At 34.8% G+C, this 26,364-nt stretch overlaps 2 protein-coding genes across 2 annotated transcripts; both read left to right on the plus strand.

The window, feature by feature from the left end:
• Positions 1-5,742: 5,742 nt before the first annotated feature.
• Positions 5,743-11,474, plus strand: LOC134843561 (ubiquitin carboxyl-terminal hydrolase 44-like). The gene is made up of 4 exons (XM_063859685.1): positions 5,743-6,177; positions 7,447-7,689; positions 8,982-9,164; positions 9,575-11,474. The coding sequence occupies exons 2-4, from the start codon at positions 7,474-7,476 to the stop codon at positions 11,273-11,275; spliced, it is 2,100 nt and encodes a 699-aa protein (XP_063715755.1). The 5' UTR covers positions 5,743-6,177; positions 7,447-7,473; the 3' UTR covers positions 11,276-11,474.
• Positions 11,475-14,814: 3,340 nt separating this feature from the next.
• On the plus strand, positions 14,815-25,841 carry LOC134844656 (uncharacterized). Its single transcript, XM_063861454.1, has 7 exons — positions 14,815-14,979; positions 15,052-15,327; positions 17,164-17,311; positions 17,687-17,871; positions 24,725-24,798; positions 25,189-25,432; positions 25,722-25,841. The coding sequence occupies exons 1-7, from the start codon at positions 14,930-14,932 to the stop codon at positions 25,777-25,779; spliced, it is 1,035 nt and encodes a 344-aa protein (XP_063717524.1). The 5' UTR covers positions 14,815-14,929; the 3' UTR covers positions 25,780-25,841.
• Positions 25,842-26,364: the final 523 nt, after the last annotated feature.

Raw genomic sequence — 26,364 nt, forward strand, 5'->3', positions numbered from 1 at the left:
CAACGGCAGCACCCACAATTTTTTACACAATGTATGACACTCGAAATAGTCAAATGTTTGATTGTTTTGAGCGTTTGTTGAAGCTTTTCGACTTTTCTCGAAACCCTCCTCCCAAATCTGTGACTAGGTTCAATCGGAAAAGGGGTTATGTGAAGTTCACATGCATAAACGATTGCAATCAATTTTTTAACACAAAAAGTTTCGACCCTCGGAAAAATCGAATTTTTGATTTTTTGACTTGAGTTTTGTCAAGAACTACCCTCACAAATATAAGATTTTAGTTGCGATCGAAAAACGGGTTATGTGAAGCTGCCCTGCATAATCGAATACGCCCAATTGCTTAATACAAAAAGTTATGGAGCTGAAATATATCAAAGTTTTTGGTGTGTTGACCGTTTTTGGATATTTATAAGAATTTCCCCGATAACTATCCTGCCAAATCGGATATCAAGCTAAAAAACTGTTAGAAGCCTACTTTAAACTTTGACCGTTTTTTGGAATTCTTAGACTGTTCATGAAAACAGCCCTGGGAATTCTTAGGTTAAGTGTTAAATCAAGAACCCTAGTTTTGGGAATCTTTGCTTAAACGGCCACGACCTACTTTTTTTGCAGAAAAAATTAATCGGTCTCGAAAAGTCTTTAAACTTTTTGATTTTCCCTCAAAGCTACGCTATCAAATCTGAGATGAAGGTTCAATCGAAAGAACCGGTCGAGAGAATTTGTTGCCAGAAGTGGTGACTCCTTAATTTCGTTGAGAAAATTCCAATATCTTTTCACTCTTCTGACTTATTTTAGGAGAGAAACAACAAAGATTTTCGGCAAAGTCCAATTTTTGAAATCCGTATAGCAAATTTAAAGAGAAGATGATAAACGCGTACCTCTAGCTATAGCGAGGCGCCTATTTATCTTCATCGAGACATACGAAAAATTTGGTTCACCTTGTTTTTTCAGCTTTTTTTCGACTTTTTGTGTGTTGTGTCGCAACTGGCGCAAAGCTCCGCTTCGCCCGTGTGCAAATATTTAAATACACGAACGATCTGTCTACTGTAAGTTTCATTTTTTTGAAGTTCCGCCTATTTTGATGTTGCTTTCAAATTAATAATGGTCAAACGTATTCTTTTAAGTGAAAACAGGATATTTTCAAGTCTGAAAAAGTGGGCCGTCTTTACCTTCGTTTACTTTCTGTTTCGGCGTAGAAAATTTTAGAGAAAGCTAAAATCACAATTTGAATATTGTGGTCACCATTATCTATAGAATCAACTCCAAGAAAAAACAGTTTAACATAAAAGGTTAACAAATTTATTTAATAGCTTTTCGAAAGTGCTTCAAAATTGTAAATTGTTAAAATTGATATACCAGTCAAGCGCATTTTTTCTAGCTGTTTCAAAAAATTATCAACGTTAAGTTGAAAGTGCTTGCAGATTATTTCTAAGTCTGAAAAAGTTGGTCTTCTCCATCTTCGGTTACTTCTCCCACGAAGTGAGAAGCTTCAGGAAAGCTAAAGTGGCAGAAAAAATTAGCCAGGAAAATAGGCAAATATCGAAGCAAAAAAAGGAAAACAGAAAACTCGAATTAACTTTCTTTTACTAGCAAACGCTCGTTTTGTACGAGTTTAATTTTATAACCCCAATAGCTGGTAATCTATCTATTATATATTTAAATGCGGGATTCACTATCGGGCCACGTCTAAGCTTTTTCAATGTATTATTTTTGCATGCTTAACGAAAGAATTTTTTCACGTTAAAGATACATCGTATATTGCAATGGTAAAGAATTTTTTTTTGATTTTCCAGTTGAATTCAGTGTTTATTTAACCGAGTTTAAAATAAGCAGCATAATAGTGGAATGTTGTCGGGGTTTCCACAGTGGTTGCGAATTTGACCTTCAATGATGAAAGTCCAAATCTTTTTAGTGTATAAGATACGATGATTTATGTTTTTTTTTCAAAATTTTTCCGAAAACTCAAATTACAAAGTAGTTCACAAAATTTGAAATTTCCAACCTTGCTGTTGGGTGCTGTCAGATTACTCTCAAGGGTTGCGAATCTTGCTTTCAAGTATGTAGTTCAACCTTGTAGTTCCCGAGATATGACGTGTGGTGCTGTCAGGGTAAATTCAAAGGTTGCAAATCGGCTGTCCATGTGTGACTGCTCAAATCCTTTTGGTTTTCGAGATACGGCGTTTTGTATGATTTCTTAAATTTTTTTCAGACCTTGTTTTTTCAAACTGTATTTTAAAAATTCAAAAGATTTGAAATTCCGAACCTTGTAGTTGTGTACTCCGAAGGTACTCTCACGAGTTCCAAGTTGCAAATATTACGTCGAACTGCGACTGCTCAAACGTTCTTAATTTCCGAGATGTGACGTTTGTTATATCTTTTTTTTTTCAAGTTCTTCCAAGTCTTTTTTTCCAGAATTTGAAATTCCTTACCCTGTAGTTGGGCGCAGTTGAATCTTGCCTCCGAATTTGGTTGGTCAAAAGATATGGCGTTTTTTATGGCTTTTCGAATATGAAGTTTAAGAAAATTTGAAATTCCCAACGCTGTAGTAGGGTACTGTGAGAGTACTCTCAGGATATGGTTTTATGATTTTTCAAAGTTTGAATTAAAAAAAAACTTGAATAAAAAAAACATTTTACAAAATTTGAAATTACCACCCTGTAATCAGGTGCTGTCAGAGTACACTCAAAAGATGTAGATCTCATTTCAAGTATATGCGGTTTTCTCTAGTTTTCTTAGAAAATCGAAGCATCGGAGTTGAGTTACAAGCTAGTTGGTATTTATAAGCCAATATATAAATGATATAGGTGTTTTTTCCTGTAAATAACTTTCTTACAAATGGTAACAAACAAGTTGTTTCATGCATGTGAAGTAATTATGTAAAAAGTCCCATGATACCATCAATATAGCAAGCTTGGTAAGAGTCCATGAACGGAGTCAGACTCTTATATATTTGGTGACGATTTTTTTCAGGAAAGGTCTTGAAATTTGTTCACGCTCAATTTTGATTTTTTGCGGTTTGACTTTTGATTTTTGTTGAAGTTCATTTTATCTCATTTGTAAACGGAAAACAATTTCCACTAACGAACAGCAAACGTGTTCAGTTTACGAAAAACGTGATCAACTTTTAATTTCGAAAATGGAATTCAATTAAAATTTTCAGATTTTCCAGCAAAATGAGAAAGTTATCTCTTGATCCAGTTATCTCAAATTTGAATGGTTTCATCAAAAAAAACTTGATCAATTATAATTTCGAAAATAAATTTTAAACTTTAAGATTTTCCAGTGGAATAAAAAATATACCTTAGTTAGCTTTCTAAATATACCTTAGGTAATAAAATTAAATATAACTTTCTCAAATTGGGTTGGTTTTATCAAAAAATCGTGAGCGACTTCTAATTTCGAAAATAGATTTTGAATTTTCAGATTTTCCAGCGAAATAAAAAATTATGTTCAATTTTTTTTTCAATTCAAATTCTTTTGCCAAAAGAAAGGCGCATGAAAACGAAGTTTGCTCGACAAAAGGGGAAAAAACTTCTAGTTTTGAAAGTTCTTAAATTTTTAGTTCTTAGATTTTTCTGTTGAATATAAAGTGTGTTTATTGATCCAGTTTTCTCACATTGGGTGAAGTTTAGCAAAAAAAAATTATTGTTGATCATAAAATGTTCTAAAAAGCTAAAGGCCACTATTTTTTCACTTTTGAATTTTGAAAATTAGGGTTTTGACGAGAAACAAGTCAGTATTTTTTTCTGTTTTCTTGAATCCATTGACTCTTTTCCAAGTATCTGTTGGCTCTGTTTCCACTCTTTACTTAATTTCTCCTGAACAAAGTTATTCACACTAATTATTAATCAAGACAATTATTTTTTCATTGCAGTCTTAGTCACGGATTAAACGGCTTCAGTATGATATACTGATCAATCATAGGTTAGCTGAACACTAAAACCTACTCATGCCCACACAAACACTGTCAATTCTTTAGATATGCTTGAGTTGTTTTTATCTGCCTATTTAGTAGTTGCCCGAAGTTTTCCTTAATCATATATATTTGTTAAACATAAGAGAGGAGGGCCTCATAAAAAGATAGGTTTTAGATCATTACCTCCCCAATCATGCCAAATGAAGATCTTCACCCGGTGATATATTACAATAGGTGGTAGGCTCAATTTGAATAGCTGGATCGTTTTTTGTTATACTTCGCACATTGTTTAAAATTTGCTTCAAAAGCAAAATTTTTTGGCAAAGTAAATTTTGAATTTTTGAATAGCATTTCATTTGGCAGAGCAATGTATTTACAAAAACTATCTTAGTAGTAGTATAATTGATTGAAAATGAAATGGCTACATTATGCATTATAGTTCTCAAATTTAATACATGCATTACACTCAAAATTACCACCTATTGTAACATATCACCCTTAACTCATTATTTTCCATGAATCGGGTATTCATTTTTCTTTTCGCGTATGTACAACAAAAAACATTCACGGATTTCGGGTGACCTATCATTTTACAGCCGGGCGTGATTTGACCGATAATTTTTGTTTTCTGTGTTAAAAAAACCGTTTTGAAATTTTGCGTTTTAGTCCAACTTAGAGCTAGCAAAGTCAGGCGAGTAGCTGTTAGTGCCAAAAAACTATTTATTAAGCTGTTGAAAACCAGGGCGTAGACTTATGAGTAGAACAGAAGAGTAAAACAAGTAAGTAAAAATCATGTTGAAACAGAATGAGAAATATAACAAAAATTTTCCAGATTTGCTAAAATTTGCCGCAGTTTGTACTTCCCATTTGCTATTGGGTTGAGCTACGGGTCCGTGCGAAACCAACTGCTTGTGCAAAAGGCAGGAAAATTGACTTCTCGTATAAACAATTTAATTGTCGATTTGATCGTTTAACGGCAACTTTTTTAAAATGTTTTGCTCATAGGTAATTTATGAAGAAATAAGCAGAAAAGGAGATTTTAAAAAAATAGAAAAACGTGTTTTTCTTTACGTTTAAAACCTGTTTTACTGAATAGTTTGATTAAAAACGTTTTAAATCCTACCCTGTTGAAACCCTACCGAGTTCAAAAATGCAAATGCTAAGGATATTCACACGGACTATTATATTACAAATAGCACTTTAGCTTCAAGGTATCATGAATCTGTAGCGTTGAAGTAGGGAAGGAGACCCGCAACAAAATAAAAGGATTCGAACCTGGGATGGGTCGGATGTTTTCAATGAGCTTTTGCGTATACTAGTTAAAAAGCGTTCGCTCTATAAATTGAGGCATGTTAGTTGGTAAATTTCTTTTTATTTCAAATTAACTGGAACTGCTAATGCGTCATAATTGGCGTGCGTCACTCAAGAAAATTCTTAGACTCAAGGTTTTTGCTCATTCAGTTTTTCCTAGCAGCGTTATCCGTCATATTGTTGCTTGAGCAAATGAAAAAAAAACAGTTATATCAAAGAACCATCTTTCGTTTTGCAAAGTAAACTGCAATCAATTAAATTTTCTAGTAAGGTTTTAAACTTAGTTTTAGTTCCTTGCCTCTGACCACGCTTAAAAAAGACGCCGGATTTCTGTTATTTACTTTGCTACTCGCACTGCAACCAGCAATTCTTTAATTTTCTATTAAATTACTTAGCTCTGAATTCAATCGGCTGAATCAACTCCCAAATTCAAACTTTTTGATACAACTCTTTAACATTCCGTTTGACCTCTTGAGATCTCTTTACTAAGCCAGAGATATTGATTTTTCAGATAGCTAGTGAATATGAACAGAACAAGTCGTCCAACTGTCGCCGGTTATGCGACTCAGCCAATAACCAGATTTTAGCCGATAGATCAGTCAAAAATTCTCCCTCCCTTCCCTTTGGCTTAGCTTAGAATAGACACCTTGTTAGTAAATATTTGTCAAACAAGTTTATCACACAGCTTTTAAACACTTGAGAAACGGAATCCGGGAAGCGATCATTGAACCGATCCGTGGAGCTAATACGTGGGTAATATTCAACTAAATGCTGTTGTGGTTAAGTGTGGTAACCGCATTGGCCTAGTCTGGAATTAGCCACAGGATTGGAAGTAGACGACAACGGTTGGTCGAATAAGAGTTAAAAGAGTTAAGGTGTGGCTTGCCTCATTCTACCGTTCCATGCTCAGAGAAGACGAAAAGCGCGAACATTATTAAATCGAGCTTTAAGTGAGTGTTATTAGATATTCGCTCTCGAATGGTATTTTTGAATTACTGTAGAGGTCAGTCTTCGCCTCAAATTTCAATCAAATGTCAAAATAAGAAGACGACCTGAACTGTTGTCCTGATTTTTTCTAGAAATAATGTAGATGGCTCATAGCCGTTTGCCTATTATCATTTCCTCATTTCAAAGACATAGAATTGCGCGGATTTAGTTCCACCAATTTTCTCACATTCTGTATGGCAAATAAAAATAACTAAATGATGCATTTGAAGTTCCTTTGGCTAACATCTGCGAGATTTTGAAACCTTTGTACAGTCACGAGTCAAAGTATTAAAAGCAACTTTTATTTTTCAAGTGATGAAATGAACGAAATGTTTTTCGCGTTTTCGCCGTTGTCTTTACAAATACTAGAGATTCATGGTTAAAACTGTGACTTATGATGAATGAAACTGTTTCTTATAATAATGCCTGATAGAAAACTGTAAAAAGTGTTTTCAAGGCGTCGTTTGGCCATTTAGTTAGAGGGCGTCAGAGAGGTTTTCTGTGTGCCAAAAATTACCCGTAAAAAGCAGGAGCAGTTTGAAATTTGGGACTTAGGAGTTCCTTGGAAAACTAAGGATCTAAGTTGCTCACTCATATAGGTTTCAATTCACATTAACTCAGTTTTTTTCTAAGAGCTTAACAAAACTTTTAATTCTTGTAAATTTGATTTGAAACCTAGCTTATGAGGTCCTAGCTTAGATCCTTACATTTCCAACGAGTTCTTAAATGTGTCAAACTGGTTCTGCTGTTTACGGGAGTTTTTTGGCACAAAGAGCACATAACTGACCTTGAAAATAACTGTTTTTATCTGCATATATTGTAATGCACATTTTCATCTATCAGATGTCAAAATTTCAACCGTGAATCTTTAGTAGTTGTGGAAAAAACGGCTAAAACATGAAAAAAAAATCGTTCATTTCAGCGCAAGAAAAAAAAATCGTTCATTTCAGCGCAAGAAAGCAAAAAGATGCAACTTCTATGTCACATGACTGCTGCTTAGTTCAGAATCATGCTAAGTTATGCAGCTATGTGATTTAGGCAATTTTATGCTTAACAATTTTTCAAATGAAAAAATCTATAAGCGTATTTTGATCAGCAAAAACTTTCTAATAATGGAATGCAAAAAAATTGTATAATGTTTGCCACAGTTCTGCAACCCGTTCGAAGAAAGAGCATTTAACCGAAGAAGCGCTATGTTTGTTTTTGTTGCTTCAAAGTTATCATGATTTCAGATCGAAAGAAGATTCAAAAAGACCAAGATGGAGTGCAGACACGTGAACAGACTGTGCATGTTCCCCCTGAAGAACCAGAGTGTGGTGAGTCCTAGGGAGTGGATCTGTGGTGTGGAGCAGTGTGCAGTCACCACAGAGAGTGTGTGGGCATGTCTCTCATGTCCCAGTGTGGCCTGTGGCAGGAGAGTGGAACAGCACGCACTCAAACATTTCCACAAGACCACCCATCCACTCGCAATTGAGGCAAGCTCATGTCTCCCTTTGGCAACACCACACTCCCATCAGACCAGGGGCGGATTTAGGGGGGGGGGGGGGCGGACGCCCCCCTCCCCCTCAGGGATTCGACCCCCTGCCGACCCAAAGGGTCCCCCCTTTGATACTTTTTCAGAAATCCATTTTTGGCCGACCGACCCTAAAATTTTTCTAAAGGCGCCTTTGGCGCCAATATGTACTAACTTTGAGGGGGAGCGCGCGCCAAAAAAAAAGCGATTTTTTTGTCAAAGTTTTTCAAAAAGTGCCCAAAAACGGCTTTTTTGACTGTTTTTTCAAAAATTTGCCTGCGGCGCAGAAAATTTTGCCAATATAGGGGCAAAACAGTGCTTTGGGAGAGCTCGAAAAATCAATTTGGTCGACCTAAAAAAAAAAGGTCGTCAAAATTTTGGAAAATTTTTTGAAAATCCTTCAATTTTCATGTAAAGATAATCCATAAAGGTCCATCATATAATGGATTGCCATAAAGGATCACCTTGAGTCATTCGAAAGCTGAAATATATTTTTTGTTCAGACCACTCGAAGAGTGGAAAAGGAAATAATGGGTCCGTTTTTATTTTTGTTTCAAGCCAGTGTTGACTAGCTTAGTTAAAGCTCGTAGATGGTCAAATATGCTATCATTTTAAAGCCTTATTGGTCGTGCCCTGAGTCAGATCGTAAAAAAACTCAAATATGATGTCGAGAAAAACTGGTCTGAATATTTTGCAGGCCAAATTGTTGCGATTTTTTGAAAGGCTACAAATCAATTACTATTTTAGCTTAATGTTTTTGCTCATGGTTGCAGCTTTTCACTTAATTAAATCACTAGTTACTTAAAAAAAATACAATAAGTTGGGGAAAAAGTTTGCGATTCTTTTTTGAAATTAGTTTCTACTTTTGATAATTAACTTTGGAGGGAGCACAGCAACCGGCGATATTTGTGATGTTAAGCCACGGAGCGCTTTGCTGGTGACTCTTTTTTTGAACACCTGCCGCAGAAAACTTTTCGACATACAATCGACGTCTTACAGTGTCAACTGCGCTGCCTGAGGGGTGATGGGTTCACCGGTCGAGGTTTTTTGAGATCAAAATGAGCCAGTGGAAGGCTATAAAAACTCCAGTTGACTCAATTGTTTCTAATTTCCCTCGCCGATGAATTGAAACTTATTTATCAAGTTCTAGACACGCTAAGATTTGATCTGTTCTTCGACAATTTGTCCTTCAGGGAAAGGAGGCTCTACCGAAAAGCAAAACTCGTGGTACAAAAGTGTTTTTTTCGTTGATAGGTCAACGACCGATTTGTGTTCTGCTACGTGTGTGACGACTATGTACTCAATGACAACGCAGCTGGTGACCTGAAGATCATCAGGAACATCCTGGAGTCCCAGCAGACTCAGTTGTTCGCAGTGTGTGAAACACGATCCGGACGAGTCCTCAGATCCGTCAGACCCAGCCATTCCGAAATAAAGGTGCAATTGGTTTTTATTGAGATAAAATGCCGCCAATTGTTTCATCTGCACTTTAGAAAACGAACCGTGGAGTAGCATTTGGGAGTCTGAATTGTTCAGTGTATGGCGAGATGATCAAAAATTGAAACTTCTGTCGGCTTCTTGATTATTACGGTTGCAGGAAGGATAAGATATTTCATGTCTTCTGAAAATCTAGGAGCTATATAGGCAGTCATAGAAAAAATTGCTTTTGAAATTAGTTCATACAAAATTGCATAGTTTGATCAGTTGTCGCATTTTTTTTGTTCATGAATCATTTTATGTTGCTCTTGACTTTTGATTGTTAAAAAATATTATCCGAAAAAATGATGGAAACGATAGAGAAAGCAATTTCAGAACTGAAGAGACTGATGAAGGGTTTATTTTTTAAGGGCCAGAAGAAGAAAATCAAAGAAGAAGATAAGATGCTGAATGCGTTGAGACAGTGGCGAGTATCCTCCATTCAAAGACATTACTATATATGGAAGGAAAGTACGACATTCCAGAAACACAAAAGAAAGCTCGAAAAGCTTAACAAGACGCCTCCTGTATCACCGCCCAGTGGTCGTCTAGCCGAGCTACTGAAATCGAAGAAAAGAAAAAATAACTCGCCAGAGAATGATGACTTACCATTGTCATCCTTGAAATCGTCTATTGGTCGACCTCCATCAAAGAAAACGAAAACCGAGACCTCAGATTCAGTTGAAATACCACGAAAGAGGCCTAAAATTGCTTTAACTCCAGGAATCCTTGGACTGCGGAACTTGGGTAACACGTGCTACTTGAACTCAATTCTGCAAGTGCTGGGTCATCTTTTGCCATTCACTGAGTTTTTCCTCCGTCTTAACATATCTGGATTCTCCAATCCACCTCAGTCGCCAACTCCGCTGAACAAACACGATGTACTACCAGTGAGTCCTTTGAGTCCACTGGCTACAGCTCTCGAAGAAGAACTAGCGAAGTTAACCGCTGAAACCGAAGAATCAATGTGTTCGTCTAGCATTACATCGTCCATACGAAAACGAAGAATAAAACGAATGTCGACTTCAGAATGTTATCAACTCGTTAGTCGCAAAACATGCAACGGTCTTGAAGGTGGATCAACTTTGTCGTCAGTATTACGTCATAGTATCGCGACAGATTCGGCTGCTGTCTCTTTGGACAACTCGGAAACGTGTTCGGAAGTTGACGAAGAGTCTAGCGAAGTCGTTTTATCCGAGGAGTTACATGCCTTACTTCGGGTTATGTGGGCAGGGAAGCATCATTTAGTGGCGCCTTTTGGCCTCTTACACAGCGTGTGGAAAACGATTCCGTTTCTGAGGGGTCACGCACAACAAGATGCTCAAGAGTTTCTTCAGGTGTTTCTTGATCGAATAGAGCGTGAATTAATTGGTTATTCGCCTAGCGTTAAATACAAGTTGGAAGATCTTTTCTACGGCGAAATAGCTAGCGAAGTCAGCTGTCTTAAGTGTAACTCAGAGAATAAAGTTCTGGAAAGGTTCTCAGACCTACCACTGGAGTTCCCAGAAAGGTTTCAAAGCAGCCGATGTTCAAAAATGGAGTCTTGTAATGTCTATGAAATGTTGGCTCAGTTTACAAATACTGAGTCTTTGGGACGAGTGTATAGTTGCGAGTTCTGCAAATCGAATCAACGTCTTAGACGGAAACAGATTCTTACAGACGCAGAGAAGCGACTCGTTTTTACCAAGTTACCTCTAATTCTCACTGTTCACTTCAAACGGTTTCGGTGGTTTGGGAGAACGGGACGTGAAAAGATCAATGCTCACGTTGATTTCCCGTTCGAGTTGGACCTTTCGGAATATATGGGAAAAGATCTCGGAGAACATGCTACCTATACTCTACAAGCAGTTGTGAGACACCATGGCAGTGGCTTTACATCTGGACATTACACAGCTTACTGCTGGAACTATACTTCACAATTTTGGGTTCACTTCAACGATGCAAAACCAGAAAGATGCACGGAAGATGATATCAAACACACTCAAGCGTACATTCTTTTCTATGTAAAAAGAAATGTGGATTTCCAAAAACTGGGGTTTAAAGTTCTGAATATAGTCGAGAACTCAAATTGAACTGAACGTTTATTGATTTGTTATAAATGCGGGAGAAGTAAGTGATTTCCAAATATTTTCGTATCAAATATCTTGTCTTTGATTCCTTTTTAGTTCTGTAAGATTAATCGCTTTCTTTATTTTTGTGCATTTAATGTCTTAACCTAATTTTATGGTGAATTCTTATGAGTTTTTCACAAATGTGGCAATAGGTCTCATTTAAAAGTTAGCAGAAATTTACTTCTAGAATATACAATTTCCAGGATGAAGATTGGGTTTTGAATAGAGATGGTTTTGGTTGGTGCCCAAAATAAGACGACAGGCAATTACGACGACAAGACATTAAGACGACAAATAAGCGTTAAAATATGTAAAGTAAGCTGGTCGTGTTTAAGCGGCTGATTTTCTGAGAAATAAAATAGAGGAATTTGCGTGTAGCGTCGTCTTTAAGTACCACCAAAAGTGTTTGTCGTCTTAACAGCTGTCGTCTTTTTTGCCGGACACCATTTTGGTTTAATGTCAGCAATATAAAACAATGCAGAATCGTTTTTAAATATCAATAATTGTAGTGAAGACAATTTAATTAATTGTCTCTATAAAGCTGAATGAAATTTCGGGTTTTTTTTTCCACTAAATTATCTAAGTTTTCTGAAATTGCATTAATTTTAGCAGAAAACTGTGAATTAGAAATTGTTTTTGAAATTCAAATAGATCTGAGGCCGTAAATTTTTTATTTGAAATTTTGAAGTTGATTATTTCAGTCTGTTCGATTTTTCTAATGATTCGATGAACGTAGTTCAGACTCGTATATAATAGGTCGTGATGATTTTTTTTCGAGAAAAGTTTCATATTTGTTCCGGCTGAAATTGAGACGCTCATTGATACCTTTTTATTTGACTTTTGGCTATGTTTTTTTTTCATGCAGTTGGGACAGTAAATATTGAACTGTTAAGTCCTAAAAACCAAAAGAGGTTAGCTATGATCATTCGCTATCGGTTCATGTAACAAATTTGCTGCAAGTCAAAGTTAATGCTGCACAATGCTTCTTGAAAATGTACATTTTGGAGGATAAAAAAATGTTTAATTTTTTCCACGAAAAAGCCTTAAAAATCGTTCACTCTCAATTCGTTGTTGTTTGAAGTTCGATTTTTGATATTTTTAACAAATCAAGTTCAATTGTTTAAATCAAGGAAAATTGCGCTCTCGATTAACAAAAGTGCAAATGGCGCGAACAAATGTGAATGACTTTCAATTGAAAAATGGATTTAGGTAACTTTTTGTATTCGGCTCAGAAATCCTAAAAATAAAGACTATTTCAAGACTATTTTTCAAAATTAAAGACTATTTGAAGACCAGTGTGTTCGTGTCATTTGCTTTTTGTTAATCGAGAAGGTAATACGCCATACTTTTTTATTAGGTTTAATTTAGGTTATTTTTCGCTAGTGCATAATTATAACGCTCGTATGGCCATATCCAGTTTGTGCACCGACCGTTACTACATGCGTTGGTCCCTTTTGTAATCTATCATTTATGTAAATGCGGGTTTCACTATTTCGCCATGTTTAAGGTTTTTTAACGTATTATTTTTGCATGTTTAACGAAATAATTTTTGCACGTTTAGACTATAACGTATTTTGCAATGGTTAAGAAATAGTGCAAGTAAATATTGGTAGGGTGTCATTGTTCCCCCAGGAGTTGCGAAATTGGCCTCCACTTATGAATACATGAATACCTAAAATCTTTTTAGTTTGCGAGACACGACAATTTTTTTAAAAAATTTTGGAAAATTTAAAGCGAAAAAATTGAAATTCCCAACCCTGTAATTGGGTGCTGTCAGGTTACTCACAGGGGTTGCAAATCTGGTGTACTAAATTGACTGCTGAAATTTTTGTGCTTTTTGAGATATGACGTTTTCATGATTTTTCCAAAATTTTCAGAAAATTTAGATTAAAAAAACATAGTCTTGGATTCTTTGAAAAGTTTGAACTTCCCAACACTGGTGTTAGATGCTGTGAGGGTAATCTCAGATATTGGAAATCTTGCGTCCAAATGCTTGTAGTTTCCGAGATATGACTTTTTTTTATTTGTACAAAAGTTACCAAAAATTGAGATAAATGTTTTTAACTAAATTGGTAATTCACATCTCTATAGCTTGGTGCTGCCCGGGTAGTCTCAGAAATTGCAAATCTTTCCTCCGAATGTGACTGCTGAAATCATTTTAGTATCGAAGACAAGACATTTTTCAATATTTTTTTTGTAGATTTTTCAAAAACTCGATTTTAATGAAGTTTCACGGAATCTGTAATTCCCAACACTATAATGGAGAAATATGTGGGTACTCCCAGAGATTGCATTGCTTTCCTCTAAATTTGACTGCTCAAGTCATTTTAGTTTCCGAGATAAGCTTTTTTTGATTTTTCAAAACTTTTTAAAAACTTAATCTAAAAAAACTTAACAGTTTAAAAAATTCTCAAGACTATAGTGGGGTGCAGTCCAAGTACTCTCAGGAAAATACCTGGACTCCAAATACACATTTCATTTTGCTAGCTAAGACGTTTTTTTTTTCAAAAAATTTGAACAGTTTCAATTTCAAAAGAAGTACTTTTCAAAAGTTGAAATTGTCGTCCTAATATTGTTGCTCAAATTTTCGAAATTGACGTTTTTTAATATTATTTCAAAATATTTTATGAAACTAAAAATTAAATTAAGAAAAAATTATGTTTTTAACCTAATTACGCTGGATTTGATGGCAGCAAACATTTTACCTACGGGCTAATGAAAAGAAAGAACTAAGTTAATTAACGGTTTAATTCATGGTTTCACAATGAGATCGTTAAATCTAGAGGGCATCGGCCATTTGTTCAATTTTTGAAATCAAAAGCGTTGTTTGATAATTTTTGAAATCAAAAGCGTTGTTTGATGATTTTTATATTGTTTTATGATTAGGTAGTTTAGATAAGTTGTATGATTAGGTTATTTTATTTATAATAGAAAACAATTATTTAAAAATGCCTAAAAAATTAAGCCTAATGTGATGAATTTTGGTCTCGATAACTCATTTTGGTCTCAAGGAAGAAGATCAGCGAGGCAAAGCTTATGTGTTTAAGTGTTCATAATGATCGTAGTGACGGAATTTGTAGAGGCGGATTTTTTAAATTAGTTGGTCGTTTGTAATAATGTCCTAATACCGCTTTAGGTGCCATTTTTATTTTGTTTCATTTGAACTTTAGAACAAGGATTATTAAATGGTTGTGAACATGAATAAAAATACCACAGTCGACTTGAAAGTTTAGTCGACTTGAAAAAATGACGAAAATTTTGACTTGTTTAAAATTTCCATTCATCCTCTTTTTTATAGCAAAAAGCTTGACGAGTCCTGGATAGGGTTTTTTCGACTTGACTGGATAACAAATATAATTGGCTAAAGGTCTGCCGATTCTATAAATGATTTTTCACTTAAATGCTGAAGCAGCGCATTTTTAAAAACCCTTAAATGGTGCGTATTGCGATAAATTAATTATTTAGTTGATATACCATTATTTGCATCATTTACAGGAAAACATAATGCGGTAACTATTGCTGAAAAAAATGTGATTTCTTTCTGTCGCAGCGTGAAAACTTGCTCCATCTTGTCACTAAATTCAACACACATTTTACACGATCTCTAATTTAGTCATGAAGATCACCAAGCTAAAATTTCTACAGTTCGGCGCTTTGGTTTTGTTGTGAGTTTGTTTTAACCGAATTTGTTGCTTGTCCAACCCGCTAGTTTTTCATAAAACTAAAATTAATTTTAGCCTTTATGCCAGCATGACAATCAAACTTTTTGGAGAGAAGATTGCGTCTCGCATTTTGGATTCTCGCACATCTGAGAGCATTAATGAAAATATAAATGAGACTTCATATTATATTGATCAGCTGAAATTAAAGAATCCAAATAAAATTCACAAGATTTTGATAACTACTGTTGGACGCTCGGGATCGTCTGTTTTTGGACAACTATTGAGTCAGATGTCAGCTAAGTCGTGGTATGTTTTCGAGCCATTCCATCAGTACTCGAAGAAAACAAACAGGTTGGATTCTTTTCAATTCAAACACTATTTCAATTAAGCCGCATAAGAACAGAATGTGCAAACTTTTATTTCAATCTGTATAACCTGCGTGATCGGCAAGATGTTTTGCAACTGAAATTTTCGGTAATTTTATTTAGCTTTACAATTGCTACTCGAAACTAATCTAAGCTTTTGCTCTCGCAGCGTCAGGAAAAAATACACTAATGGACAAAACTAAACGCAAATGTCTCGGATATGTCTGGAAGAGAGAAAATGTTTACAAAACTTTTTTTTGTTTTGTTGGTCCGCCCCAACAGCAAAGAAAAATTGTAATTGTTATAGTGCGAGACTTGCAGGGCTTCAGGTAATTTGCTTTAACCAAATTCGTCATAATTTTGAAGGCTGAAATAATCGTCGCGTTTAATTAATTGGCACTCACGCGTTGAACATCATTCATAATTTTTGAAAAATTGACAATTTCTAACCACTCGAGTTTTCACAAAAAGATTGCAGGTTTATTACCTTTTTCAGATGAATATAGGGAGTTAATGTTTTCATTGAACAGTAATTTTTTTGTTGAAAGTTATAAAGTTTAAAAAAACGAAGTGATTTTAACTAACATAAATCGTGCGATTTTCCAATAAAAATAATTAATATTTCATTTACGTTTAAGTTTGAGTTCTTCTTGGTTTAAATTTTGATTTTCAATTAAATTCCGCCAAAACACGTTCGGCCTCGTAATGTTGAAGAGCGTAACAGTGATATATATTACTACAAAATTTGAAAGTTAAAAAAGTTCAAAATTAATTCAATCGTTTTTTTGTTCAGTTTCTTGAATTCATTGATACTTTTCCATTTCCAACTGTCTGTCAGCTATGTTTTTGGCAGCTGTCTAAAATTGATAACCTGGCTGAAAATTGACCCAACATTTTGGGTATGGTAGGTTGAAGTTTTTTATGGCGCTTTGAAATTTGCCAACTTTGAAAAATTTATATTCGATTTTTCGCTTATTGTGTAGTAGAGGCAGTAAAATATCTGTAAACTGGGTGGGGGGAGGGGGCGGGGGTAAACTGACGAGGGGTAAACTGGGTGGGGGAAGGGGGCGGGGAATAAACTGACTAGGGGTAAACTGTGGGGGGAGGGTTTAAACTGGAAAAAGGGGTTGTTAAAAGAGGCGATGGAGTTTACGTAATATAGAAAAAAGTAGAGAAAACTTTAATAAACAAAATTTTGTGTTAAAAGTAAAAATTTATGAAACCTAATACGTAGCAACTGGACGAAGCAAGAAACGAGATAACTTGAAATTTTTTGTAAAATTCATAATTTCTTCTCCAAAAGACACTATAATCGTTTATAATCTTTTACACTATTACACTATAATACCTCAAAAAGCTGGTAGAGGATTGTAGTATTATATAAAATCCCTATTTACTGTGATTCCGGTTCCAATAAAAAAGACCAATTGCGACTTTCAGCCCTGTTTAGTTTTTGTTGGTAAAACACCTTAGCTAACTAGTTGACAGAGTTTTTGATAACGTCCCTCCTCTGCTGAAGAACTCAAAAAAGTAAAATTTTTTCGATTTTATTTAGGTATTTTTTGCGAGCATAAATGAGTTTGGAACATTATCTGCTATTTGCACTACAACCGGCTGCTATCCTTGTTAATATTTAGTTCTGTTACAAGCGTATCTTAATGAGTGATATATAATTTGCTTGTTTTCCCATTGTTTAATAAAATTGTTCATTATCACAGATTCAAAACTGTGATGTTTTTCTGCCCAATCAGTTAAACGATTTGTTGGCTATTTCGTGTGAGAACTTGCGTGAGTTTCGTTTCTTTTCCTGCGTTTTTGCAAGATTCAACGCCGAACCCAAGGAAGCATTTCGGCTTCTGTGTGGCTTCCTGACATGTGACGTGCCTGGAGATCTCAAGAAGAAAGTATACAACCACAACTTCGCTCGTCTCACCAGACGGGACTCCCGATTGAAGCCCAGTAATCCAACGGTGTAGTTGTGTTTTTGTTTATATTGGTTCCTTGCTTCAAGTAAATCAATCGAAAGGTTGAATAGGTTGAACGTTTAAATTGAAATGTGCTAGAGATTTTAGCAGACTCAGAACAATTATAAAGTCAGATAGCTACTTTCAAACTTAGTTTTGCTCCTGAACTGAACGTAGCTATGGTAAATAAAACAATAAATTTTTTCAAATGCTTGAAAAATGTGTATCGCAATGTGTATTCCAAACGTTTTCGAAAATAATAAAGTTGCATATAATAACTTTATTTTTTTTCTAGCGCTAGAATTATTGAATAAAAAGTGTTTCACATCCGAAGTTTTCTTTTGTTACGACGACGTTTTGCAATCATCTGATGAATTTCAGGCTCCGGAAGAAGAACAGTTTAAAGAACTCTGTCCTGCTTCAGACTTGCGAATCATCAAGAGCATCCGACTATCCTTCTTGCCAGTCGAGGTTCAAAATATGATTTACAGACAACTGTTGGATCTGTTTCCAGATTTGGTCATCATCATTTTGTACAGAGACCCTAGGAAGGTCTACTTGTCCTCGTGAGTAATGAATCAGACTTATATTGATATTAAAATTTATTAGAATTATAATTTGATAATTTCATTCTCAAAATAAATGAGATAGGTATTGAGGTGAAATCTTTCCTCCTCAAATTCAAAAAAAAACGAGCAAATTTTTCTTCGTAAAGTTTTGGAAGTAATTTCGTTTGTACCGCCAAATTGATGTGTAAGTGTAGCTTGAATTGTTTCAGTAGCAGTAAAAGCTAAAAATAGCAGTTTTTAGTTGCAGTATTGCAAATTTTGATTGAAGATCAACACTTTTTCAACTTTTGGTAAAAAGTATATAATGAAATTTACAAGTTTCAAATTGGAAAAAAAATGTTTACTTCTCAAATACCAAGAGCAAGAATATCAAAAAGCGCGTTGTTGATAAGTCGACGAGCGTAGTGATTTCGATGAGCGAAGAGTCGATGCCTGTTTCCTTGAGTTCATTAACTCTTTTTCAACTGTCTGTTCAAGAAAAAGTAAATTGTTCTTTCTCAGGAATCGATTTTTCGCGGTTTAAATGCTAATTTATTTCCGTCTCATTCTATATTATTAAATTTCAGTGAACGTGGTAAAGACACTTATAGAGCTCGTGATGATTTAATTTATTTTTTTTAATAGGAAAAAGTCTTAATATTTGTTCAATTCAAAATCATTATGATTGAAAATCAAATTACGCTCTTCAATTGCAACAGCTGATTTCGAAAATGATTTTTTCCGAGAAATATTAAATTTTCTATCGCATTTTTTCAAATTGGGTTAAATTTATCAAAAGCGTCTCAATCATAAGTTGTTCTTCAAATTATAAAGTCAATCACTTTTTTAAGTTTCCTTGTGTTACTGACTCTTCTCCACCTGGTTTTTGGCTACGTTGTTTTTCTAAATAGATGGCAAATTATGCTCTGATAGTAAAATATTTAAGTGGACGCTACGGGGAATCGACCTCTTGACTACCCAAAGTGTCCTCTTTTGCTACTATTTTCTGACGTTCATTTTTTGGCGGATCGACTCTTAATTTTTTCTAAAAGCGTTTCTGGTGCAAAAATTTGCTACTTTTGAGGGCAGAGTATGCGCCAGGAAACCTTGCCTGCGGTTTTGAATTTTTAAAAGTTTGCTCGCAGTTAGTTCTTAATCTGAAACTCATGGAAAATTGTTTTCAGAAGTTTTTTTGTCTCTTTGTTTTCATTGACTATTTTGACCCTTGCGATAATCAGATGCACTGCGGAAAACTGCGATTTGTGCAGTTATTAATCTATTAACCTTTTAATAATTATCTGGCGCACGCTGATTCGTTCAAATCTCGCTTTTGCCTGCAACTTCAGACCATGAGGCAAAAATTTGTCACAAGCATCCATTGGCCTCAGTTGACAATTGGTAATGCTTCAAAAATTACAATTCACGGCAATTTATTATAACAAATAGAAAGCCAATCTATCTACGGGGTCTTTCAGTTAGAATGGTTTTTTTGAAACGTCAATAACTTTTAAATGGAACATTGGATTTAACTGATCCTTTTTACATTTATTATATAACAGATTAAGATTTTTGAACACGTACATAAGAGTTATAATAACTGCTGGAAATGTCCGCCATTTTCTTGAATACAAAGATGGAACCGCTTCTCAAAATTTGTTGCTGCTTTCACTCCCTGCGCCGGAGTTAGCGTTCCACAAGCGTTCTCCACGGTTTGCATAATATTTGGGACTGTCTGGGGGTTGGTATCAAATATCATTTCACCCAAATGACTCCATAGCCAAAAATCCAATGGATCAATTCCGGGCTTTAGGTGGCCCAGGAATCGCACTCCTCCTGCTTATAATCCTCGCGCCAAATTTTGAGTGGAGCCATGTGACGACTCTCTCTGTGCAGTGGCACGTTGCAGCATCCTGCATTAACCACAGGCGCCGAAGATCGCGGTGTGTCAGAAGAATTGGCCAGAGTTTAGACTGCAACATGTCCAGATACGTCTGCTGGTTCAAAGTGACCGGATTTTTTCTTGCATCAACGAACAAGAATGGGCCCAATAAAGTACCTTTAAGTACCCCCACCCACCACATAGCCTTTTTCTTGCCTTGATATTTACACTCCAATATTTCTCGGGGATTTACAAGAGCCCAGTGTCTCCGGTTCTGAGAGTTTGGAGCAGAGTCCAAAACCCACCATTTTTCATCGGAGAAGATGACATTTGAGGCAAAATTGGTTGTCAAATTGAGCAAGTTGATAAACCAAAGACAAAAAGTATGTCGCATTTGGTAATTGACTGGGGATATTTTCTGGGTTTTAATAATTTTAAATGGCTTTAATTTTAGCTCTTTCGCGATCCTCCTTAGTGTTGTTTTTGAGTATTCAAGGTTCGATGCGGCTTTACTGATTGAGTGGGTAGGGTTTCTTTGGAAGTTAGCTTAAACACGGTTCTTAGCATTGGTATCTTGCGTTATTTCAGTTCCTTTGCGATTGGAAGTCGCATGGAGTGCTTGATAATCTTCTTGAATTTTTCCCCATACACGAGAAAAATGATGACCTTTCAATCTTGTGCTTTCAAGAGGCGTGATATTGAAGTCCTGGATATATTGCCGGCGTACTAAGGTTAGATTGTCAAGTCTTGCAAATAAGCAAATAATGTGTTTCTTTTGCTCAACAGTAAAAGGCATAGTGAACATTCAAACAGGGTAGAAAAGGCTAACTGCATATGCTTACTCAGCCTGTGTGAACATGTTTTGTTAGACGTCTGATTTTCCCGCTGTAAATTTTCCCACGTGTTCTAAATTATTATAACTTTTGTGTACGTGTTGTAAAATCTTAAGCTGTCATATAATAAATGTAAAAAGAATCAGTTAACTTCAATGTTCCATTTTAAAGTTATAGACGTTTCAAAAAAACCATTCTAACTGAAAGACCCTGTATATCTATCTATGTATCTATCTATCTATCTATCTATCTATCTATCTATCTATCTATCTATCCCATATATCTATCTATCTATCTATCTATCTATCTATCTATCAAGGCTTTTATGCTATATTAAATGCATGGGTGCGACAGCTATCTCCCATGTTTAAGTATGATAATTTTGCATGTTTAACGAAAGAAATGTTTCACGTTTAAGATATATCATGTTTTGCAATGCTTAAGAAAATTTTTCGATGAAATTTCCGCAAGGTCATTAATTTTTCAGCAATTTTTTTTTCGAGGTCAAATTAAGTCTCTCTGTCTGTATACCTGCTTTTTCATCTATCTGTTATCTATTATTACATATTTAAATGCGGGCTTCACTATCTCCCCATGTTTAAGCTTTCTCAAGGTATTGTTTTTCCTTGTTTAACAAAAGAATTTTTGCACGTCTAAGCTATATCGTAAATTGCAAAGGTCATGGTTTTTTTTCGATTTCCCTAGTTTGAATTCAGGGTTTTTTATCATCAAAATTGAAATAAGCAATCGAATAGCGGGATTCGGTCATGGTTTTCCCAGGTTTTTGGATTCTGGCCTCCATATACGAATAACCGAATCCTTTTTGTTCACAAGATACGGCAATTTTCGAGATTGCTGTATCTTGTATAACCAAAATTCGAGATATTGAAATTTATTTTTAAAAAAGCCTCAATTTTTTTAAACTCTCACCCTGTAGTTGGGTGCTGTCAGGGTACTCTCAGGGGTTGCAAACCTTTCTTTCAAATCTCACTTCTCAAATCCTTGTAGTTTTTGAGATATGACGTTTTTTATGATTTTTTCAAAAATTTTCAAAAAAATTAGATATTTAAAAAAATCCAAAATATTGAAGATCTCGATCATGCTGTTGGATATTTTGAGGGTACTCTCAGGGGTTGCGAATTGTGCCTCTGATTATGGCTGCTCGAATCTCTTAGTTTTCGAGACATGACGTTTTTTAGGGATAATTTCAAAAATTTTCAGAGAAATTAGATATAAAAAATTTCAAGTTACCATTTTGTCAAGTCTCAAGAGTTGCGAAAGTTCTCTCCAAGTATGACTGCTCAAATCCTTGTAGTTTCCGAGATATGACGTTTTTTATGATTTTTTTCAGAAATTTTCAAAAAAAACTTAGATGTTAAAAACTCCAAAGTTTTGAAGATTTCAGTCCTGTTGTTGGAAACTGTGAAGCTTCTCTCAGGGGGTTGCGAATATGCTTCTGAATATGGCTGCTCAAATCCTTGTAGTTTTCGAGATGTGACGTTTTATATGATTTTCGCAAAATTTTTCAGAGAATTCAGATATAAAAAAAAATCACAAAATTTGAAATTACCATCTCTGTAGTGATGCCCTGTCGGAGTACTCTCAGGAGTTGCGACGAACCTTACCTCCAAATATGACTTCTCAAAACGTTGTAATTTTTTTTGTGATTTTTTCAAAAAAATTTTATGAAAGTAAAATTTAATTTTTTTTCAAAATTTGAAATTCTTAATCTGTATTTGGGGGCTGTCAGAGTAATCTCAGGGGTTGCGAATTTGGCCTTCAATTAAAAATTCCCAAATATTTTAAATTTACAGTACGAAGATTTTTGTGATTTTCTAGGAAATTTTCAGTAAACTAAAATTACAAAATAATTCACAAAAGTTAAATTCCCAACCCTGTAATTGTATGCTGTCAGAGTACTGTCAAAGATTGCGAATATTGCCTTCAAATAAGACTGCCCAAATCTTGGTAGCTTTCGAGATGAGACATTTTATGGTTTTCAAAAAATACCTTTTTTCAAAAGTGGAATTTCCCAACGTTGTAATTGGGTACTGTAAGAGTACTCTCTGGCGTTGCAAATCTTGAGTCCAAATGCGACTGCTCATTTTCGTTTAGTTTCACACATGTGACGTTTCTTAGTTCATTTTTATTTTTTTTCGAAGATTATTTTAAAAAAACTTCACAAAGTTTATGGTTTTTCAAAATTTGTTTAAAAAAATTAAATAAGAAACTTTGCAAAGTTTGTAATTATGAACCCTGTAATTGGTCGCTGTCAGAGTACACTCAAAGAATGCAGATCTTATTTTCAATATATGCGGTCTTTATGAGGTTAAAAATTCGGAGTACCGGAGGTGCGTTACACGCTAGTTTGATTTAATTTGATATAGCAATGCACAGCAAAGAAACGACCATGCCTCAAGGGTTTCGGGTTTAAAAAGTATGTTTCGCCGAACTACTTATTCATGAGTCCCCATGAACTATCATTTTTCAAATTTCCGACGAAGTAGCGCTTGCTACGATTTGTCGCAAATACGTGCGAGCTTTGGAGTTTCTTGGATAATTATCAGTTATATTGGATTCTTATTGTCAGTCTCTATGTAATTCAAAAGTATTTTTTTTCTTCATTTTAATTTTTTATGGTTTTTTTTTCGATTTTGAATTTTGCTGATCTCTTTGTACCCTCAATACCTCATTAACATGATTCACCTCCCTTTTCGTACCTACAGCATATGGCGCGATTAGCAAGCGTTATCAAATCGGAATCTAAACTTTTTTTTGGGTTAAAAGCTAGTTTAACAAAATCAGCTTTGTTATGGTGCTGCTATGCAACTGACATGCTCATTTTCAAACCAATTCAAATTAAATTACTGAGTGGGTAATAGTTGCTACATGGTAGTTTTAATGTTTTGCTTCACATGTTTGCTTGCCTAGAATTCCTGTTTGATAAAAACAGGTATTATGCAAGTTTATAGGAGTATGATTTTTTTTTATTTCTTGAGATGCTTTGAAAATGTTTTCACTTTTTGCACATAATTTACATTTTCTCAAAAACCCTACCACCAATTTTCAAAAAAAGAGTAGCCGTAGAAGGAGCGCCTACATTTTTGTGTGCCTGCATACAATCCTGGTGTCTTTTCGCTTGCACCTTTGTCTACAGCCTGCGAAAATCTGGGGGGATTTGTGGAGAAGTTTTTATCCAATATGTTTTGAAAACTTACCTACCAAATCTGAGATTTTTGTTTCAATGAACAGGTTTGAAAAACTCCCTCCACAGGCGGCTACGCCCATATTTTTTTACATATTTAATTATGGCCCTCGGAATAGTCAAATTTTTAATTTTTTGACCGTTTTATTACAATTTTTTGAATTTTCTTGAGAACTGACCTGCCAAAGTGGGGTTTTTGGGTTCAATGGAAATTACAGGCTGAGTTAATGTCTTCTTTGTAAGCGACTACGCTCAATTTTTTCTAAAAAATGCTATGATTCTCGGAAATGTCAACTTTTTAATTGGTTGACCGTTTTCTGGAATTTTCTCGATAATTATCCTGCTAAATGTGATTCCAAAGGTTTAATCGACACAACAGCTTGTTGGAAATTTTCCTTTATAATTTTCTAAGCACAGTTGATTTTCGAAAAAAGTTTTGGCCTTCAAATAAGTAAAAATTTTCAACTTACCGTGCCAATTCTCAGGTTAAGTGTTCAATCGAGAAATTACCGGCCACGTACTGCTTTTAGCTGAAACAATTACGGATTTTGGAAAGTCATGTTTTTGATTTTTTGACCGCTTTTGGAAACTTTTTGAATTTTCCTACAAACTCCCCTATGAAATCGGAGATGAAAATTTCAGTCGAAAGAAGCGGTTGAGCAAGTTTTTCCTGTAGAAGCGGCTGCTCTTTATTTTTTTGTAAGAGAAAGAGTATCCTGTCGAAAAATTCCAAAATCTCAAAAATTTTCATTATCATTTATTTTTTCATTCTGAAAAAACTCAGATTTTGGTCCAGTTTTTGAAATATCGCCGCATTTTGTCCCGCATCAGTATAACAAATAAAAAATATCAATTACGTACCTCCAGCTTTAGCTTGGCCCTAGGTGTCCTTCATCGAGACATACGAAAATTTTGGTTTACCTAATCTGTTAAAAATTCTTATCATTATTTCAGTGAAGACAGGCACTTTAATGTTGGTGGAATTCAGCAGACATGCGCAGATCAACTATCACTCTACTTGTCACTGGGTACGTCGGAAACTTAGCTTTATTAAACAGCGTTGGCTTGATATCTGGCAAAAGCTTTGAGATTTCTAATTGTTTGCCTTGAATTGATATAAATAAAGTGATCATTTATTTTGCAAAAGCGAATGAAATATGACATGTAAAAGTTTAATCCAGGCGTAATTTTTCGTATAATGTTCAAATTAAAACGAGACTTTCTTAATGAAGCAATTCTATTTGAGTTCAAATGCACTCCTAATGCATAAGAAATGGTGTCAGTGGGTCAGGTTTTAAGTTATTTAAGGTATTTTTTCTATGAAATCTCAAACTTTGAAAGTTTTTATTTAAAATTGGGGGTGCAATTTTTAATTGGTCTTAATTTTTTTTCTGGTATGAAACATTTTATTTGTTCAGGCAAGTATTCATCTGAACACAATTCCGAATACCCTCACGCCAGCCGAATCATTTCGGTCAAATATGAACAAATGACATCAGACATGCTGAACTTCACTCAACAATTGAAGAGAAGAATCTTCGGGTCAAATTTAGACAATGAAGCTGTAGCTTGGATCAAGAAAAATTTAATCGACCACCGGCCCAAAGGAAATCGGTATCAAATGTCGGAAGAAATTTCAAGGAAAGTTAAGGAAGTTGAAGTGTGCGCAAATATGGTTTCGTTTGTTAACTACAAATTTTAAGATTACAATCAGAATTGCTTAATATTAGTATTTTCAATGAAGAATTTTCAATTCAGCTAAATGAAATAATTCTGATAACGAAAAATTTAACCAAGAGAACTTTCATTAATATGCGCATATCAAAAATCATACCCAACTTAATTTATTGTTGATCGCGTGATTTGAATTAATTTTTTGAAATTATTTTCTTTTTTGTCATTTTTGCTGAGTTTGTGTTAAACTGACGAATCCATATATGCTATTATCCAGTGATCCTGAGGGCAAAGCGAGTCAATTCTTGCTGGACGATTGTCCATTTCCGATTTGAAAGCTTATTTTTATATCTATAATCTGATGAAATTTTTTAAGCATTATCAAGTGTTAACTTGAACATATCACTTCTCAAATTTAGTATTCAAAGATTCAATATTCGGAATTTGATATTCGAAATAGTTAATTTTGGGTAAAAGGTATCGCGCTTTGTGTTCGCCCAAAACAAAAAAATCAAATTTACTGTGTAACCATAGATTTTACGAAATTGTTCACAAAGGCAAAATGTGTTTATATTTGAGTAATGAACCAACATGCCATCAAATGTAAACAAGACTGCTCGTACCACGGCGAAGCCTTGATTATTCCGACTGACTTTTGATGTCTACGGTTTAGTGTTTGCTTTAATAAAAATGATGAAATTTCCATAAAAAAATTCTAAACAATTTTTTGAGAAAATTTCTAGCCATTTTTTTGAAATTTATTTTGAAAGTTATCCCCCCACACTGGGGCAGATATAGGATTTTCTCGAGAGGTGGGAGGAAGCCAATTTTTAAAAAATTTCGAAAATGTCGACTATTTTAGCTCGACCAAATAAATTTTACCAGTTCTACCAATGCATTAAAAAGACCCTCTTTTGCAA

Source organism: Symsagittifera roscoffensis, chromosome 4 (assembly GCF_963678635.1).
Source record: "Symsagittifera roscoffensis chromosome 4, txSymRosc1.1, whole genome shotgun sequence".
NCBI lineage: Eukaryota > Metazoa > Xenacoelomorpha > Acoela > Convolutidae > Symsagittifera > Symsagittifera roscoffensis.